Source organism: Branchiostoma floridae, chromosome 3, assembly GCF_000003815.2.
Source record: "Branchiostoma floridae strain S238N-H82 chromosome 3, Bfl_VNyyK, whole genome shotgun sequence".
Lineage (NCBI taxonomy): Eukaryota > Metazoa > Chordata > Leptocardii > Amphioxiformes > Branchiostomatidae > Branchiostoma > Branchiostoma floridae.
The window spans coordinates 28599524-28619132 of NC_049981.1; the positions used below are offsets into that span (position 1 = coordinate 28599524).

Genomic DNA, 19609 nt, shown 5'->3' on the forward strand with positions numbered 1-19609 from the left:
GTGACCTTCTGAGTATACGCGAGATGATACACGTCGTCATATACAGAATGACACCCCCTGAGGGTATGGAACACAGCTGTTGTCAGTAAGCATTTGATATCAAATTTTAGGCCAGTCGTGTGATCATATATGAATATTCCGTGAAATATACGTTGAAATTTTCCATTCCAAAACTTTGTTGATTACCTGCATAGGACAGTATTACCAAAACGGCTGGGACAAAATACCATTAAATCGTAGGAACGTGGTTGTTGTACTGGTGTCAGACTGGTAAAAAAAAAAGACCAGTTCGACCGACAGCTGGTGGTCTAGTACTCATTTTATTTGGAGCTTCAGTTTTTACTTCCACCTTCATATCATACTCATTTCATATTTTGTGCATTAAAAGAGTTAGTGAAAAACTCTTCTCTATATAAATCTAACGTTGTTTTTCCGCGTAAGATGCAAAATTCTAAATACGGTAGATGTCATTTGTGCGTGCATTTCTATAGGTTGCGTTTACTGAACACCAGCGATGTTGTCCTCTATCCAGACAGCGAACTCTGACACCCGTGAGTAGACTCCGGGTTTCCTGGGCTGTGCACACCCCTCCCCCCAGCTCACCACCCCCTCCAGCGTCCACCGGCCTCTCCCGCCGCTACAAACGAGCGGTCCCCCAGAATCACCCTGAAATTATACAAACGTTTACGTTACATTTAGATTGTTTTTGTTTTTTTGGCTTTCAACCAACATATATGCACATGTAGTAGTCAATATGTTTTCATTTTTTTGTCTACACCTCAAGGACAGAGCCTAAATAAATTCAAATAATATTGCGTTCGGCTTAAAAGTATTAAGAAATTATTCAATTCCTAGGGAATTTTTGTTGAGTTTGAGGAAAGCTGCAAACATTCTTGAAGGCATGTATAAAAAAAAGTAATTTTTAAACTGAATATTCCTAACCCGACATGAATCAATTCCTCCTGTGTCATATCCCGCGCACAGCATCCTGGTCGTGACGTCACCTCTGTAATACTCCGGCCGGTTGCAAATGTCGCGAGGGATGATGGGGACCAGAGCCTGACGTAGTACTGTATCGTCGCCTGTGCCTACACATGACGCAAAATGTTATGTTGATACACAACACCGATGTGACGAAAGCAAAGAGTCAAGCGCAAGGTTTGGAGTTGTAGTGGAAAATATACTACCCCATTACTGGGCTTTGAACAACCATTTTTCACAATTCGGAGCCCTGCTATAACTCATTGGGAGGACTACAATCAATTTGTACTTCTTTTTAAATCACTCCCCCGAACAACTCTGCCACTACCAGTTTTGCACTTTCTTACTTATCTTTAATTCTCAGTCAACCCATCGCCTACTTTGGACCGTCACGGCCCTTTTATGTCTTTATTAGGCTTTTCCTTCACAAAATGGATGTGGAGACAGTACAGGTGATAGTTGTCTCCCCGCAACATACAAAATACGAAAGTAAAAGCATAACAGTAACTATTATCAAGATGCAGAAATATACTATGCATATAACTACTACTACGTACATATAACATGAATACAAATCAACCTTACCCATGGTATCTCCCCAACCGGTCACTGCGCATGTCTGGTCCTCCAGCAGTGTTTCGCTAGGACCTGGAAGGCACACCTTCTTGACATAGTCACCCAACAGCGCATGTCCAGCCAGTTTCACCAGCGCTATGTCAAAATCATTGGTAACCTTTGGGAAAGAGGAAATGCGAGGGTAGAAAGTTCGAGCTCAAAGTAAGTCACAAAGTCACATGTCGCATAGATCACAGATGTTTTTTTAGTGAACAATGAAGTCAAAGATTCAAGAAATGCTGACTTTATGTAGACACATAGACATACCTTTCGGTAGTAGTGATGAACTATGACGTCATCTAAATCGAATAGCTGCTGCGTGACGTCATCAGATGACCTGTGATGGTTGCCCAGGACAACCTGCCACACCGTTAGATTGCGCCATCTGCATGACAAAGTGAAAAGCTACTTTAGTTACATGTAGGCTTTCAGTGACTAACTTTGCCAGAAACGTCTAATGAATATCGTTGAAGAGGTTCATCAGTCACGTATGTTTAAGTTACTATCAATTTTCTTCGAACAATGACTGTTTATTAAAGGTAGAGAACGTACCTCCAAATTTTCGATGTCTGTCAGTACATCTTGGACGCAGTTATATATGTTATATATGAACAAACATACGGCATGGCTATGGGCTCCCCTTTGTCCCCTGTTCTAGCTAATCTAGGGAAAAAAGCAGAAGGACAGTCACACGGAAGAGAAGACACCCCCCGCGAGTTATGCCGTACTTCCATGAAAGGTATTACCGAACGATTAAAACGCGCGTTCGCTAAACACAATGTTAGCCTTTACTCTAAACCAGGCTACACTCTGCGGAATGCCTTAGTGAGACCAAAAGACCCCTTACTGCCTAGTGAAAAATGTGGAGTTATCTACAAAGTTGCGTGTGAGGAGTGTGGTGAGGTGTATGTAGGTGAAACGGAAAGGTCTTTGGGGGAACGGACCATGGAACACCAAAAGTCCTTAGACCGTCTGGATAGTAAATCCGCGTTAAGCCAACACCACCTGCAGTCACGTCACTTAGTTACTACTAAGCCAATCTCGGATAATATTGAAATCATTGACCTTGAGGCACGCAAGGCCCACAGAAAGATCAAGGAGGCTATCCACATCCAGCTGGAGGGAGCAAAACTTAACCGCAACGAGGGTTGGGAGCTTCCCAAGTCCTACCTACCTCTTCTCCGCAAGGAGGCGGGGGGAGGGGGCAGATGATCTAATCAAGCCTGGTCTAGTCTCGTATTCTCTCACGAGATTGAGACTAGACCATTCTCCGCGTCCAAGATGTACTGACAGACATCGAAAATTTGGAGGTACGTTCTCTACCTTTAATAAACAGTCATTGTTCGAAGAAAATTGATAGTAACGTCTAATGAAGGGTTTAAAGCGCCCCACAGCGGCGGTAAGTGGTTTTACTCACACATCAAAGCAGTGCGCAGCCGTCAGCACCCAACGGTCGGAGATGAGGGAGCCGCCACAGTAGTGACCAAAGCCTTTCCTGCGGAGGGACACCATCCACGGCCAGCTGCCGCGCCGGGCTTCCCTCCCGCCCACGATCCGCCCGAAATACGGGGGAATGGCAGGACGGCCGCACTCGGCTTCGTACTGGACTGAAAATAGCACGTATTAGGATTAAACAGTGTAACACTGGATTACGAAAAACAGCCATATGATTTTGATTTTATAAGTTGTCAACTTAAAAGGTGATATTTTGAAAACGTCAAAGACTGTTTTGAGCTACCAAAAAAGGCAATTAACAAGAAGTTTTTGACTGATCGTTGCAAAGTATTTGTGATGATGTATTTGTGTAGCCTAGTATCCAGCCGTATCATAGCTCCGAGTCTCTTCTGTCCTCTGCAGAGAGGACAGAAGAGACTCAGGAGCTATAATACGGCTGGATACCAGGCTAGCATTTGTGATGTCAGTATTTTTCATTATAAGGTATAATTTTGTAAATGTGAGGAGAACAAATAAGCTAATGCCCTTACTACAATTGGTCTCGTCACTGCCACTTGGGCAATCTATGGTACCGTCACAGACGCTCCCTTCCGGAATACAGGTCACACCGTCGTCACACAAGAACCAGGACGAGAAACAGGACACATGCGTCGACGTGTTAGGTTGCATCTGGGGTGCACTCGTTATATTAGGTTGCAGATGGGTTGTGCTCGTTATGTTAGGTTGCAGATGGGTTGTGCTTGTTGTGTTAGGTTGCAATCGGGCTGTGTTGGTTGTATTAGGTTGCAGCTGGGTTGTAGTCTTTGTGTAAGGTTGCCGGCGTATGTTGCGAGTAAATGCCTCTAGGGTTGCTACAGTCGTTTCTATGTTGGTTGCTGTGAAGTTTATCGAAATTAGAACCGTCATAATATAACGCTTGACGCATGGAATCTACAATGGTTGGCTGTGGCCATATAAACAAGTACTCGTATAACACACGGCTATAATGAGGTTGAACGGGCTATAAATATAAAAGAAAAGATCGTGGCAAACACGAATAAAACTCGAACAAAATGTTAATAGATTAGAAGGAATGAATATGTGACCATTTGACTGATAGTTGAGTTCTCAAACGTAGCGGAGGTTGGAGGGTTGCCTCACGTAAGTCACTTGTAACGATGTTTTCAGCCCAGTGGTCCTCCCCCACCAAGATATAAGCCTCAGGCTCAAACATATCTTACACTGTGGACCGTTTCACCCTGTTTGTCCTGACAAAAACGTGACTTGCAACAATACGCGTCCCTGGGGCTCTTCCCTGGGGGTATAGCATACAGGAGGTAGAACAAACTTACCCGTAGTTATAAATGATGGTATCGTCACCATGGCGATGAAGATGTGGGCCTGACGTCCCATCCTTAGTGAGGAGACCAGCACGATGTGAAATAACGTGTCTAGCAAACGAATTCACCTGTCCCACTGGTATGGCAAAATGTTTGAACGAGGAGAAAATGGATTAAAACCGCACTCAAATAATACGTAATCAATACACCAGCACAATGGGCATATGCTAGTCCTAAGGCACTTAACAAGTTTGATAACTGTATGAAGGATTGATGCATTTTAGAACAGGGGTCAGTCGACTAGCGCCTGTCTTCTTTCTTATGTGAGTGCGATCCATCCTTGTTGAGCCACTGCTAAATCTATCCATATAGGATCCCCCTTTATTGTCGTCGCGTGCAATACAGGAGGACGAAGAAAACACTGTGCTGAGGCGGCAGAGTTTGTGTGTGCTCTGCAACCATTTTGTAGACAATCCTCCATTGTCTTTGGCCTTATCTTAACGATATGTTTATCTGCCATTTGAATAAGCGCATTACCAGCCACCTGCACAATTCGATCGGGTGCAGGTTGTGAAAGTGTGTGAGTCTTGTGTTCTAACCCTGAGTGTGTGCATGGTTGAGTGTTGTGGTGACATATTCTGAATGGAAACTTACGAAAAGGGTCAATTACGTAGAAAGTTGACAGACTACGGTATTTGTTCCCAGTGTACAAGCGTGAATTTAAAAAGATATTCAGACCGGATGCACCTGTGCTTATCAAAAAAATTATGTTCCAAAACAAACTTCCCATGATTGATAACAGTAACAACAGTGAATGGACGGAAAAACGTAATATCAAGTGTCAGAAATGAAGATAAGTCGCATTGTCTGCTAACTATGTTACCATGTGCATATAGCACATAAAACGTAATGGAGTAAGCCACAAGATAAACAAATGCCAGAATTGTCATAGCAACGTTTGGAACATGCCGATTCTACCATGAGATACCAGGTCTTTTGCCTACAAGCCCTAACTATAAGAGATATACACATAAAGGGGCTATTTGTTACGATGGTGAATCATAGTTGTGTAACAAGCTGCTTGACACAAGTCATCGGTCTTTGACCCCAGGTTTGCTTTACGTCAAAGATGAATGATTGTTTACCAGAACAATTAACAATACCTACTTGTTAGCCGATGATAAGCCCTATTTGAGATATCAGCAATGCAATCTGCTTCATGATTGGTTAAAAAGTCACAGTGAACCAATCGGAGAAGTTGTAAGTCAATGATTTTACCATTGAAAGCAATAAAAAGGTCGTGCAGTTACTTTTCTCACTAGAAAAATTCAAATTCAGCTCGCTCTGTACGGACACTGTTGAGCTAAGTGTTTGGGAGCGCCATGCCGGAGTTGTGGACAACACTTGTGTCGGTTTTACTGACGGCATCCACTAGCGTACTCTCTCAGACGAGCACGATACTAAGTACGTCTGTCTATATCAGCTATCATAAACTATATTTCTGCTAACTTCTAATAGCGCTCATCATAATCATTTTATGTAATGGTTGGTGACCTGTTACCTAAAAGTACGCCTAACATTTTGACCGATTCTTTACCAAGAAGGAAATTTTTGGAGGTATAGGTGAGAAATGGGCACTACATTTTCTACATTTCATCATCCTAATTTTGCTTTTGTTTGTGTTTTCTACAGACGCTACCGATTCTTTCATATCTGATTGCTGGAGCGGGCCGGCCTCTGGTAGCTACCGAGGAAACCAGTCCGAGACGGTGTCGGGAAGGACGTGTCAGCGGTGGGACGTGCAGAACCCGCACACACATACATTCTTCCCTTGGGTGAGGCACCTCAACTCTGTTACGAACGCAATCCCTTGAGAAAATGCTGGATATCTTTTGTAACTGTACATGTTAACAATTATAGACGGATTTAATATTCGACTACGTTCTTGTAGATTAGATAGTGAGACTCGGGTATAATAACATCTAGTAACAGCGACATTTATGCTATCACATGGCACCTTCTCTGAAACATATAAATTCATGTGCCTAATGTTTCAAATGGTTGTAAGTGTAAACTTGTAATTCATCATGATGCCGTCTTTTTTGATCCAGAGTATATCAATGGATAGTTTGAGAGGGAAAGGTTAATACTTATCAAGTAAGCTCCGTAAAAGGTTTCCGGTCTGAGATTGATATAAAGCTTTTGTTGGCTTACTTTTGCCACAGTTTTATCCCGATGCTGGCCTTGTTGAAAACCTCTGCCGTAACCCTGACAACGGTCCCGGCAATCCTTGGTGCTACACGACAGACCCCGATACACGATGGGAGTATTGTGACATAAAGCCCTGCGGTAAGCTGCTGTCATGATTAATCTAACAAACGTCTTCAAACTGTCAAAATCAGTAATCACTCTTAAGAACATATGCCCCCCGTCAGGCAACGCATATGGCATGGTCTCAAAGTTAAAATTGTTTATCGCTGGAGAACATGGATGGACTTAGCAAAGGCATGCATTTTAAAAAATTGAGGAGAGAGCAATTATTCCGATGGATTTTATGAACTGTATTCCATTCTTACTTTTTTGTTTCTTTCTTCAATTTGACGGCACAGAAGCAGCCATTACCACACAGGCCCTTCCAACAGGCACCTTGCAGACCTCAGGTACAACAGCGACGCCTGGCGATTGCGGACGGCCATACATTGAACTGACGGAGTCCAGAATTGTTGGCGGACAAGTGGCACGACATGGGAGCTGGCCTTGGCAGGTGATAATTCTGTTCATTTCACATCAAAATATACCAATAATATCATATAGAATACATGTGATGAATTTGTATGTTCAAAACTGGAGCTTATTTCTTACATTTTTGGCAACGCCTCAGGGCGGAGACATTTGTCACAGTATCGCTCTAGAATATTCTAAAGATTGCACAAATGCATTCCACAGAGACTTGATATTGTTTTACCTCCATAATTCAAGAAGCAGTGGATGGATCTGTTTGATATTGGGTATCTGGGTACGCCATTGTGCAGCTCGGGACGCTTTTTTTTTTACACCGCTTTCTTGTTTCTGTTTTGACAGGCGTCCTTGAAACTGCAGGGGTCAGGTCACGTGTGCGGAGGATCTCTGGTTCTACCCGGCTGGGTCCTCACAGCGGCGCATTGTGTAGAAAGGTGAGATGGATAAAGAGGGAGGCTGTGGATTTTACTTAGATATTTGTAAGACTGGAATTCTTACCTGGTATTGTAATCCGATTATACGCAAGGGATAACAGTTTACTAAATCAACTGGATACATGTTTGAATCGGTCAGAAGTCTCAGCAGCATCGACTACGTTTTGTCATGGGCTACCTGGATGTCTAACGGATTTAATGCCCTTGGTCTTACTCTCCAAGCAGAGGTTGGTGGTAAATTAAAAATCGTGACCTATTCCTATCATATTTTTTTTCGACCGGGGTGGGAAGGCCGGTCGAAAAAAAATATGATAGGAATAGGTCACGATTTTTTCCACCAACCTCTGCTTGGAGAGTACTTGGTCTAGCCTTCGTCGACGGTTTATAAGTTTTTATTTTCACGACTTTAAGTATGAATAAGTTTAAATGAATGACTTAACGACACCTTCCGTGCTCATGATAACTGAGTGGTAATCTTAAACAGATGATACATGTATATACTAGTATTCTTGTGCCTGAATAGTACTGATGCTTAAATTTCCTCCTGTATAAAAGCTACGCCACACCGAACGACCTGGGATTCTGGCGAGTCAGTCTGGGAGACTACTATCGTCTTCTCCCTGACGTTAGCGAACAAAACCTCGCGATATCTCGCATCATCATGCACGAGAACTACACCGCGGACATCCTTGACAACGACATAGCGCTGATCAAGCTGGCTCACGACGCGACTCTGAATGACTACGTAAAAACTGTCTGTTTGGCACCGAACATTCTGCCACATCCGGGGACTACCTGTTACGTCACTGGGTGGGGAGACACGGGTATGATGTCTCCTTTGTCTCACCTGATACCTCATAATACATACTAATACATACAGTGCAAGAAAAATACATATACAAGATTGAAAGATACTCTATGTAATGTATACCTGGTACAATTTTTATCAATCCAGTTGATCAAAATTATGAAATATAACTCCATATTCCCTATTCATTATACAATCTACATCGGAGAGTCTCTGCTAATCCTTACTGAGGTTTTTTTTTAATTTTTGTGGCGTGCGTAGCCTCTAATCAGTTGTTTGGCAATCGGAAAATCGAAAACAAAATGCTTTCTTGAGGTAATACAGATTTTTTTTTTATTGGCTGACAGCTAGTTAGAGGTTACACCCACAACATAAGGTGAAAACCTAAGCCCTGTTTTGGTTAATATATCTGCTGTTCTTTTCCAGGTGCAGGGAGCGGCAGGTCGCTGATGCTGAGACAAGCCCCGGTGTCAATCATCGGCACCCACACCTGTAACTCCGCCTCCTGGTACAACGGCATCGTCACGGACAATCAGTTCTGCGCTGGGTATCCGGGCGGCGGCATCGATTCATGTCAGGTAATGCTACCTTTAACTGAGTCATCTGTTCTTTTGTGCAGGTGATCTTGTTGCTTTGTATCTCTACTCATATTAGTACTGATAACATATACATGTCTCATACTGATATTGTTGCTATCATGTCTTGCTCATTATAATTTTTTTTTTTTTCAAAATTAGATGTGGTGATGTGTAGGAATGGGGTGAAGATGCACGTACAAATGTAACTTTGCTATTCTCCTGTTTCTGTGTTTTGATAAAAGGTTCGATGGGAATAAGAATTAAGATCAGTCTTGTTTTCCCAGGGCGACTCCGGCGGACCGTTGGTGTGCGAACGGCATGACGGGACATGGTTCCAAGTGGGTGTGACGTCATGGGGGTGGGGTTGTGCCTTACCCAACCGTCCCGGCGTCTACACTAAATTAGACAATTTCATCGCGTGGATACAGAACAAAATAACACAACAGTAATTGGTCGGACATTTGATTTTTATTAGCCCATTATATATCCGACATCTTCTAGCTCCGGAGCCTAGAGAAATTTCTTCTTTTGGGAGGGTAATATGCCACTACCCACCACTGTACACTTTGAGCCGTGCAGAACTGTTGGTTGGTTGTTGCAAGTGTGTGGTGTGGATTTCGTTGTTTTACTTACCAGTGAAATGCGCTTATATCTTAAGTGTTCTATTGTGTTTTGTGACTGTTCAGGATTTCATTTTTCAAGTTGAAAAGTGTGTATCCTTTCCGTTTTGTATTTCTTGGGGACAACCAAGTCATTACCTTCGCCAGAAGGATATATATCGGTGTTGCTATGGTGATGTGGCTATGGATGTTTGTGTATTTCATGTAAACAGTATAACTCGAGAGACCGATTTGATGATGTTAAGAGATATTTTGTTTCTTGACAATGTGTAACATAATGCGAATAGAGTCAACATGTTCTCATAGATATCAAAAGATCATTAAATGCAAAAAATAACATTATTGCAAATTAATCATTTTCTTTGTCTTCTCCATGGATCCACAAGTCACATATTCTTGTTATCATCAGGCACAAATGGGATTTCATTCTATTGCGTATTTATCTGACTCAAAACAAAGTAAGAACACAGGAAGACCAGTGTTCAGACCCCCTCTAACGACAAAAAAAATCATTGCAAGAAAAAAAAATTCTGACCGCCAGATGTCTTCGTTGTCTCGTGGGACATTAGTGTCGATTACTGGTACTTTAGGCATGAAATATCCCCCAAATCATTTCGTTTAGACCTGTTCACATTTTCAGGTGAGAGAATTGACTCACTAACCCGCTAGCAAAACGGCATGTTCAAGCGACGGTCGGTGTGGTAATGCATGCAGTCTATCTATCTGTATCATAACTTGGCTATGTTGCCGCCTACAGTCTTTTACTTACACTGTCAGCACATTCCAACCTATATAGTTACTAACATCATTGCTATATATATATATAGAATAAAAGAAAATACAAGGAGACATTTAAGAATATGACAGTATTCAGTGTTGACATTTAAGTGATTTATTTCTCGGCCAACCCCAAGCTTATTTGTACTTTAACTGAGATTAAGAGAGCCCTGTGAAATTGTGCGTATTGGCCCTAGTAATTCGCCAGCTTGTCGTTGATCCAGGAGATGTAGTTCGTGACACGTGTGTAGACACCGGGCTTGTAGGCCTGTGCGCAGCCGTATCCCCAGGACACGACGCCGTCCAGGGTCCACTGTCCGCTGTAGTTACACACGAAAGGTCCACCGGAGTCACCCTGTGGAATTGGAACACAAACATGTGGTAGTCTGATAAAATTGACACATTCCTCATGAAAATCGTCTCCTGATAGTATTATTCCAACCACTAACAATGCAATGTATATGAATTCCATTAAAGATGGCATCAATGTATGTATACATCATACATATGTGATATAGTCATTGTTGATAAACGTAAGGTAATGTCCACATCATATATGAATACCATACTCAAGGATAATTTATACATCTTAACTGATTTTAGAATATTTCACATAACAATGTGAAGGAACTGTATCAATGATGACAGATCGTTATTGCATTGCACGCGTTTGCTCTTAAAAGTTACACAATAAAAAAAGTAGTAAAAAGCTACGCATGGTGATAAACATAATTATAATTTCATTGATATAAGATATGGTGGCTTACTATCTTTATAGTGACTAATGTGTAATAATATGTAGAATAACAATTTTTTTTAGACAGCTGTACCAGTGTGAGGTTATAGATACGTAGGCACGTGGATTTGTCGTTTTTTGCAAACATGGGTGATATCTATTGCGTCATATCTCTATGTACATGTACTAATACGGGGGTAATGTTTGTTCCGATATAAATGTACAGACCATTACCTTATCTCACATAAACAATGTCAGCTGCGAGTTCTCATGACAATATTTCTCTTTTATTACGTAATGTAGAAAAGGCTAGGTGGACAGAAATAATAATGATGCTCTTATTAAGATCCCTGCCTAAATTTGGTGGACATTATAACATACATGACGAAAATAGTAACTGATAACGGGATACGAAAATAGAATTTTTGCAAAAATAATAATCCTCTTTTTTTTTAAAACTATGGCAGCGATCACTCTCGCGAGAGTTCTTTTCCACGAGACTTGTCCATGATTGGCCAAAAGCGTTGCCTACTATACTTGTGTGTAAGGGAATCTTGTGTGTCGTTGATTAGCGTAGAACAGCTATAATCATGGAATCAGGCGTTTTTTGCAATTTTGACCCATCTCCAATGGAACCTGATCAACAAACTCAGGGATTGAAAAGAATGCCAATCACAAGTACATGGAGGGGGGTGGGGGGGGGGGCTGGGGGGTGGGGGGGTATTACCTGGCAGGCATCGACACCTCCCTGTGTATAGCCAGCGCAGATCATGTTGTTAGTAATCTGGCCGTTGTAGTAGCTGCCACTGTTGCAAGTGGACCTGCTCACGACCGGCACCTTACCCTGCTGCAAGATGTTGGGCAGACCGGATCCTAATGAACATCAAGTGAGGAAAGATTGTAAGTAGCGAGATACTTGGAATGGTATCTGGCAGCGTAGCTTCTGTCATACATCCTTTACGTGGTATCTAATGTTACTTGAAAAACATTGAGTCGCAAATTATGAGCAGATTATAGATATGAGCAGAACGTTGAAATGCATAACGCTCTGGCTCTGGTAAACAATATTCAAGAAAAAGTGCTCAATTTTTCATAATTTCCCTTCAATAACAACTGAATTTATCTTGTAGACACCTGTAGCCGATTTCCCCTGTTTGAAGGACGAAGGTCTACGGAGGCCTGCATGACCCACTCTCTACCATTACAGTTCTTGGGGGGTACGCATGGCGGAACATTCTCGACAAGTACGCATGTCCATACTGCGGAAGAAAATTCCTATCCATTTTTTTTCAAATCTATCTTTGTAGACTTAACACAATATTCCAATTGCAGCCTCCGCCCCTGATGCGTCGCCAAAAAGGACGAAACATTTTGTAGAGGACAAGGAAAGTTCTTTACCGCCAGTGGATCCCCACCCGGTGGTGTAGCACATGGTACCGTCGGGTGCGTCGACTGTTGGCAGGCACACAGGGCTGGCGTAATCATCAAACGTGATGCTGCTGGACAACTTCATCAGAGCGATGTCGTTGTCAATAAGGCTGTGATGGCAAAGGAAACAATCCATAGAATACCGGAAAATTATAGCAATGTTTCTTCGCCTTTGTTTACCGCTGTCTGAACTATAGGCTTCGGTAGTAGTATTGAACTACAAAGTATATGTGAACATGGGGAACAATTGCCAAAGTCACGTGTTCGTAAGGTCATGTGACTGATCATTCGAACTTGAAAGTCGGAGCAGGGAAGCTAAATAAACATTTTTGCCAGTTTGATTATTGTGTTAGGATAAACTTCAGCAGCAATCTATATCTATACACTGCATTGTTGATATCATGAATAACACAATAGTTTTACACAGCTGATACAGTATCATGTTACAAACTTTGAGTTGTATCTCTCGTGCATGATGACCCTGCTGACGGCGTGGTCCCGCTGGGTGGAGTCGGTGTTCTGGCGGCGGTGGCTGCCCACACGGATCGTCCATTGGCTGGGAGAACGGTTACTGGAGGAGGCAAAAACGTAATACATACGGATGTACAAAATGTGTCCCATTCATATTTGTAGTGAAGTCAAGAACAAAGGATCAGCGACAGTGTGATGAAAAGTGTACAAAATGTTTGTTGACGCCACCTTTTACAAAAGTACTGGGGCATAAAGAAACATACCAAATATAATGATATCTATTGATAACAATAACATAACAATTCCGAAACGTTGGAAGTTTTCTGAGTGCAGGTCCATGCCCGCGGGATTACAAAAGGGTGCACGGGACAAGGGGCAAAGGAAAGTTAAGTATGATAACGTTATCTATCAATTTCGTACATTTTCTGGGACTAGGTAATTGTCATACTACATACAAGCTACTAAACAGAAATCTATACGACGCGGACCAATATGGCGAACAAGATAACGCATATAGTGCCTTCAGTCACACTTAACGAACACAGAAGTTGGAACTTAAGTATCATTCTCATACTACTTAAAGTAATAATTTCCAGTCCTCCCACCTGTCGACACAGTGAGCGGCAGTAGCGATCCAGTTGGGTGCGATGATGGAACCGCCGCAGACGTGGCTGCTGCCGTACAGCAGCATCGACACCTGTTAGGACAAAAACGTCATACCTGCAAGGGGCTTATGTGCTATTTTAGGGGGAATAGGTGGTGGTAATCTTATCATAGGCACAGCTTTACTGTCAAAAAATGTCTTGTTCAATGCTATGATTTCATCCTTCTTAACGAGCTTGCTCAGTGCAAAGTCAAGAGACCACTTCCTGAGGGTAACAGGACCCTGAGGCTACTTCAAGGTAACGGGTTACATGGATGGGACATGGACAGTAGAATGCCCTCAGTTTGCGATCGTGTGACGATTGAACGTTAAAATGTAACCAGGACGTAGGTCAGAAACATCGTGATTTAGACAAGCTAGCTCAACTCACGTAGAGTCCGGACTAGCTGACCTAGTAGCAGAGGCAGGGGTTGCGAAGGTTGATGAAATTCCCTTTCTTCTTTAGATTTTTTTGTAAACGACGGCCTCATAGTTGTCATGATAACTACTGAGTGTGCGCATGCGTGTTTACCTGCCATGGCCAGCTACCCTGCCTGGCGTCCTCGCCCCCCACGACACGGCTGAGGATGGGAGAAATGGCGGGAACACCGCAGCTTCCGTCTCCTGTACCGGTACCGGTACCGGTACCGCCAGTGGTGGTGGTAGTGGGAGCCTGGGTGGTGGTGGTGCCGCCGGCTGGAAGAAAGAGAATATAGTTCAACGCACTCAACGCCAATCACCATGCTGTCGTTGGCGGAAACTGGGTTTTATCTAACAACTTCTGTAATTACAGATTCAAATTAAATCTACGAGGCATTTACGAGTCAACTTCCAACAAAACATGGCGGACAGCAGTCAAACTTTTTCGGGCAACCAGCCCCGTCCTTTTTACATAGTTAGCCCCAACCTGTTCTGAGCAACCACTTGCCCTCAGCAACAATTTTCCTTATAACCCTGAGTGGCTGCGCTTTGACTGCACGCGAAAATGGAAAGTTTTCAACGAAGAAGACCTAAAATCATATTATAAACTCACCACATCCGGAGCTGAGGTCGCAGTACTCCCACCTGGTAGCAGAGTCAGTTGTGTAACACCACACGCCTACCGAGTCCCGATCAGGATTACGGCAGTAGTTCTCCTCCAAACCGTACTGGGGATAGTCCTAAGGAACGAACCAGGACAATTATAACAGCCCTTATTACATTGAGTATCGTCCGTTAGAACTTAAATAACCTGTAGAAGAGGGCAGTGTGCTCCTTTCCTCTGACATGGTTATGTTGCTGAGTGACAGGGCGTTCCAACATACGCGGCACATTGAGATACCCTCATAAGTGGGGGTCGTGAGGCGCAACGATAAAGTTCTTGGTTAGAATATATAGAACTTTATTGCACGACATTTGTACATGGTACAATGTATGGCAACAACTATTACACAAAGTACAAAATAGGTGTATAGAATAAGACTTACATCCTTATTAACATAGCAAGAAGGGCTAAAACAAGATATAATGTTACAATCGAGTTGGGCTAATCATGGCTTTCATTATTCTTTCTAATAACAAAGCAGTCTTTGATATATTTGCCTAACTTTGCATTATGGGAGTTGGGGCATCTAAAGATATATACAAATCTGTCTTTAGCATCGAGGGTCTTGAAATCTGCTGTAATAGATTCTAGAAATAATCTGCTGGTGTGCTATCGAATTTGTGCCCTTGGGAAAGGCAATTAACACACCTTTTCTTACTTCAATCAGGTGTAAGTTCTAGCTTCAGTTAGGGCTGTGTTAGTCCATGTTTGAGGAGAGCCACACCTCTAGTACGTTAAAGAACCAGCCGCGCTCATAAAAAAGAGTAGGAATCATTCCTGGAGTTAGTAGATTTACAGTCTGGTCTCCGGGTTGATACACTTGATTGTCATCTGTTATGTCAATATTTCCACAACTATTGTAAATCTCAATTATGAAAACAAACAACGTCGTGAGTTCAGTCTCAGTGTCCTCCAGTCCTTCATGAAACGCGCACTCATCGATGCCATTTTCACACTACGTAATACCCCCTTTCCACTAGGACGGCGCTCTCGCCGCGCTCTCTCTGCGACCTAAGATTTGACATATAGCTCAACGAATTGTATCGAAAAGAAACGAATCTTGTTACACTTTGTGCGTTTTGTTGTCTTCTCAATCACACTTTTACGTTTTGTATGATATACCCAGTGTGAAAGTGAAGGTTACACATATCATATGTAGGTCGCAGTGAGAGCGCAGCGCGATCGCCGTCCTAGTGGAAAGGGGGCCTAAGAAAGATGCACATTTTGTTGGTGTGTCCGAACCATTTGATGACCACTGAAATGACTTTGTCGTCTACTTTCCTCATTGCCAAACCTACATTGGCTATTGCTCGCATCAGCAAAAAAAGGTAATAACGTGACCACATCTGTATTGCAATTGAATGTATAGATATTGTAACGCACCTGTGGCTTGTATCTGTGGGTTTGGGGGTACTGGGAGTCCCAGCGTTGACACGTCTTCCCGGACTGCGTCTTGGCCAGTGTTCCGCGGTAGTCCACAGAGTTACCGGTGTAGCAGTCTGGAGATGGATCATCAGAACGGTCATAACAACTCTACGCCTCACAGTCAAAGTGGGATAGGTGGATACTGTGTATCTCAGAGCGGTGCAAAACTGTCATCGCTTAGATGGTGTTTTCCATTTTACAATTCATCTGAACATCGGTATACATTTACATACAGGGTAAGTGGAAAGAGTAGTGTCAGTAGCAGTACGGTATACAGTACATGCGAAGATATAAAACTATAAGATTTGGAGCCTATTCCTATTCACTGCATATATATATATATATATATATATATATATATATATATATATATATATATATATACATGCTCCTAAAGATAGTCTTGTAGTTTCGGGGCCTTCTTTTGTACCGATATCCTCAGTGTATTGGACGCACCCGACGATAAATGGTAAATTATGGGTGTGTTTGTTTTTAGTTAGCCACCATGTGGTGCATCTTTGCATTTGCAAGACATCATCAAGTGGTTCATTCCAAACTGATCTGATGAATCTGATGAAAAAGAGTGCAGTTTCCGACCTGTTGCCAAGGCACCTACACCTGGAGCCCTAGCCTGGTAGGTCAGCTTGAAGCCTTGCCTGGCCACGGACGCGTCAGACCGGAAACGGATCCACATGCTGTTCCCGAGTGACGTCACACTTGGAGGCAGAGTCGTCCCACAGTAACGTCCTATGAAGGAGGAAATGCATGATACCAGCTGATACGAGCTAGCAGCGCAGGGAGTGGGGACGGTACAGACTTCACGAAATCACCTTAATCCCTTACGTAAATGATTTCTTGTACCTGGATCAAAAACTATCGTCGATAGTACATTGCGTTGAGTGTATATTCTATTTTCATATTATCTTTTCATATTATCTTTTCATATTAGCTGAGTTGTGTGTGTGTGTGCGTGTGTGTGCGTGTGTGTGTGTGTGTGTGTGTGTGTGTGTGTGTGTGTGCGTCTGTGTGTGTGTGTGTGTGTGTGTTTCTCTGTCTCTGTAGTCATCTCTGCCTCTCTTTCCGGGTCTCTCTATCTTTCTATGTGCCTCTGTGTGTTTCCCCCTCCCCCCCCTCTCTCTCTCTGTCTGTGGTAACTGACCGATATAAGTGGCGGTTGCATCGTCCACGCCATCCCACATGGCGACGTAGTCGTATCCACAGGACGTGTGAGATTCAACGCTGAATGTTTCAAATCTGCAGAAGGGAGAGACATGGTGTTTTACTGATGTATATACTGGAAATGCAGAAATGTTCGCGGTGGATTAATGTTCGCTTCACCGCGAATTTAAAACCACCGCGAACATTTTTCCATAACAATAAGAAATTACAATGCATGGTCCTACCGCGAAATTAAAACCACCGCGAAAAGTCCATTTTCCCGCTACCGCGAAATTAAATCCCCGTGAACTTAAATGCATTTACAGTATGAAGACAGGGCATCAAATTTGCTGTTTGCCAAACGCAAGTTTATCTATCCACGCGGACTACAGAACGCAGATACGTATCTATAAATTGACGACCAAAATTGCCTGTCTGGCCTTACGAGACGGACACGGTCTTGCCCTCTGGCACGATGATCTGCCAGTCGCAGGCGGCGTTGTTGTCGTAGTTGGCCGGATAGTTCATGGAGGTGATGACACCGGACTCGCCGGCCGCGATATGGGGGGACCCGCAGCCAGAGTCTGTCACTGTAACGTTAGTATATAGAAGTTTATTTGCAAGTTCGTGCCCGAGGGCTAATTGCAGGTACATGGTGTGCACATAGTGACAATGGACAGTCATAAACAATATTCTAATCTAATACTAGTGTTGGCTATTTCTAAACAGGTTGGGTTTGACTTCTTTTTTGGAAGCAGAGGGAGACGAAAAGCCCCACATTTTCTAAAATTTGTGGGTTCTGCGATTTCAAGAGAAAAGTAGCTTTCTGTTCGTCTGTCAATGTGGGGAAGTTGGGATAATACTTTGTGACGTCTCTAAACAGAGTGATTCTTTCGGTTTCGTTGAATGAACATTTGGAAATGAAATGTGTTTCGTCTCCCACTGCTTTAGATGTACAATATTTACAAAGTCTTTCACACTGGCACTGGTAATCTCTTATATCGTTAGTAGAAATATACTCAAAATAGACTCAAAATAGACTCAAATTCTTGCCCGTGGGCAGGTAACATAGATTCAAACAGTGTAAAATACAATATCACAAGTGTCTACTCTAGTCTAAAACTAGTAAAAGCTAACTCTAGATCCTGGGTTATTGGGTTCGACTCCTTTTTCGAAGACAGTGGAAGACGAAAGATCCCACATTTTCTATTATTTTCTAGTTATGATACAATATCGTGACGTTACTAGTCTTAACGGTGGTGATGTCAACGCTCCAGACGGATATGCAAATGTCTCCTTACTTTGATCCCGCCCTGGATCTCTCCTTCTCTCTCTTAATGTATCTAGGTGCATGTCAATGTACTCAACTATTTTCAGTCACTATATGAGACATAATAACCCTATAATAATTTGATTTGATGCAGCCTTTTCTACAAACTGTGCTTAGATGGTTTTAAAATGCATTTATAAGGCATTTTACACTAATATCCATGAACTACGTATACATTTTTTTTTTAAATATCATCTGTCAACTTCTGTTGAAACGTCACTGACCTGTTTGTGCATGGGCAGACAGGACACACGCTGCTAGACACAACAGCCACATGATGATGTTTAGTTCTTCTTCTAGCGGTGATGAAAACAAGTAAAAACTAGCACTGTGCTTTTTACTATTTATACCATATGGCCATGCACATAAACAGCGCGACCTTTGGTAACCAATAGTGTATTTGCTCTGGTGCTGTAACGTTTATGTGGAAGTAGGATGTTTGAAGAAGTAGCCCGATCTATATAGACATCCGCACATGTAAACATGTGTTACGTATATACGGCGCTGTCTGTTGTTTGTTAACGCGTACTTTGACATGATACGAAGCTAATGTTACCTGGTAGTAATTGCTATTTCCCTTCTTTCAGGCCACAAATTGGACCAAAGAAGATAGAAAAGTCCGGTTATAACGTAAGCTGCGGTAAGCATTCCTTTTCTGAAGTTGTCATATCTTAAGTTATTTAAAAGTTTCGTGAAAATTCTCCCTCTTTTTGGTAATCCTCAACTTCGGCGAAACATGAAGCTTTTCCAAGTAATACCAATGAAACACGCTTAAGCTTTTTGTCTCATATTGTGATTGGGGTAATGTCTTAGCGCGCTTGCCTCAACTTGAAAAAGAAGTGTAGTTTAACATTTTGCATTTCATTTGAACCATCAAATCGTATTTGTGATAGATAAGTGTTGATGATGAAATGTTCTGTTTCTTGATAAGGAAAAACATTATGCGAATAAACTCTCAGTTCTCACAGATACTACCAGGATCATCAGATCATTAGACAAAACATCATC

General features: G+C 42.5%; 3 protein-coding genes across 3 annotated transcripts; 1 reads left to right on the forward strand and 2 right to left on the reverse strand.

The window, feature by feature from the left end:
* Positions 1-299: 299 nt before the first annotated feature.
* Positions 300-4776, reverse strand: LOC118412369 (plasminogen-like). The gene is made up of 7 exons (XM_035815196.1): positions 4383-4776; positions 3582-3926; positions 3014-3203; positions 1864-1981; positions 1567-1714; positions 943-1088; positions 300-666 (listed from the first exon to the last, which is right to left on the reverse strand). The coding sequence occupies exons 1-7, from the start codon at positions 4441-4443 to the stop codon at positions 499-501; spliced, it is 1176 nt and encodes a 391-aa protein (XP_035671089.1). The 5' UTR covers positions 4444-4776; the 3' UTR covers positions 300-498.
* Positions 4777-5717: 941 nt separating this feature from the next.
* LOC118412368 (plasminogen-like) lies at positions 5718-9442 on the forward strand. Its single transcript, XM_035815195.1, has 8 exons — positions 5718-5834; positions 6063-6205; positions 6596-6719; positions 6980-7134; positions 7452-7543; positions 8099-8367; positions 8778-8929; positions 9214-9442. Exons 1-8 carry the CDS (start codon positions 5753-5755, stop codon positions 9376-9378), a joined length of 1182 nt encoding a protein of 393 aa, XP_035671088.1. The 5' UTR covers positions 5718-5752; the 3' UTR covers positions 9379-9442.
* A 976-nt stretch (positions 9443-10418) lies between these two features.
* Positions 10419-18982, reverse strand: LOC118412358 (plasminogen-like). The gene is made up of 12 exons (XM_035815178.1): positions 18826-18982; positions 17717-17861; positions 17273-17367; positions 16711-16860; positions 16072-16187; positions 14638-14764; positions 14137-14300; positions 13567-13658; positions 12942-13061; positions 12461-12600; positions 11790-11935; positions 10419-10681 (listed from the first exon to the last, which is right to left on the reverse strand). The coding sequence occupies exons 1-12, from the start codon at positions 18875-18877 to the stop codon at positions 10520-10522; spliced, it is 1509 nt and encodes a 502-aa protein (XP_035671071.1). The 5' UTR covers positions 18878-18982; the 3' UTR covers positions 10419-10519.
* Between the last annotated feature and the right edge of the window lie 627 nt (positions 18983-19609).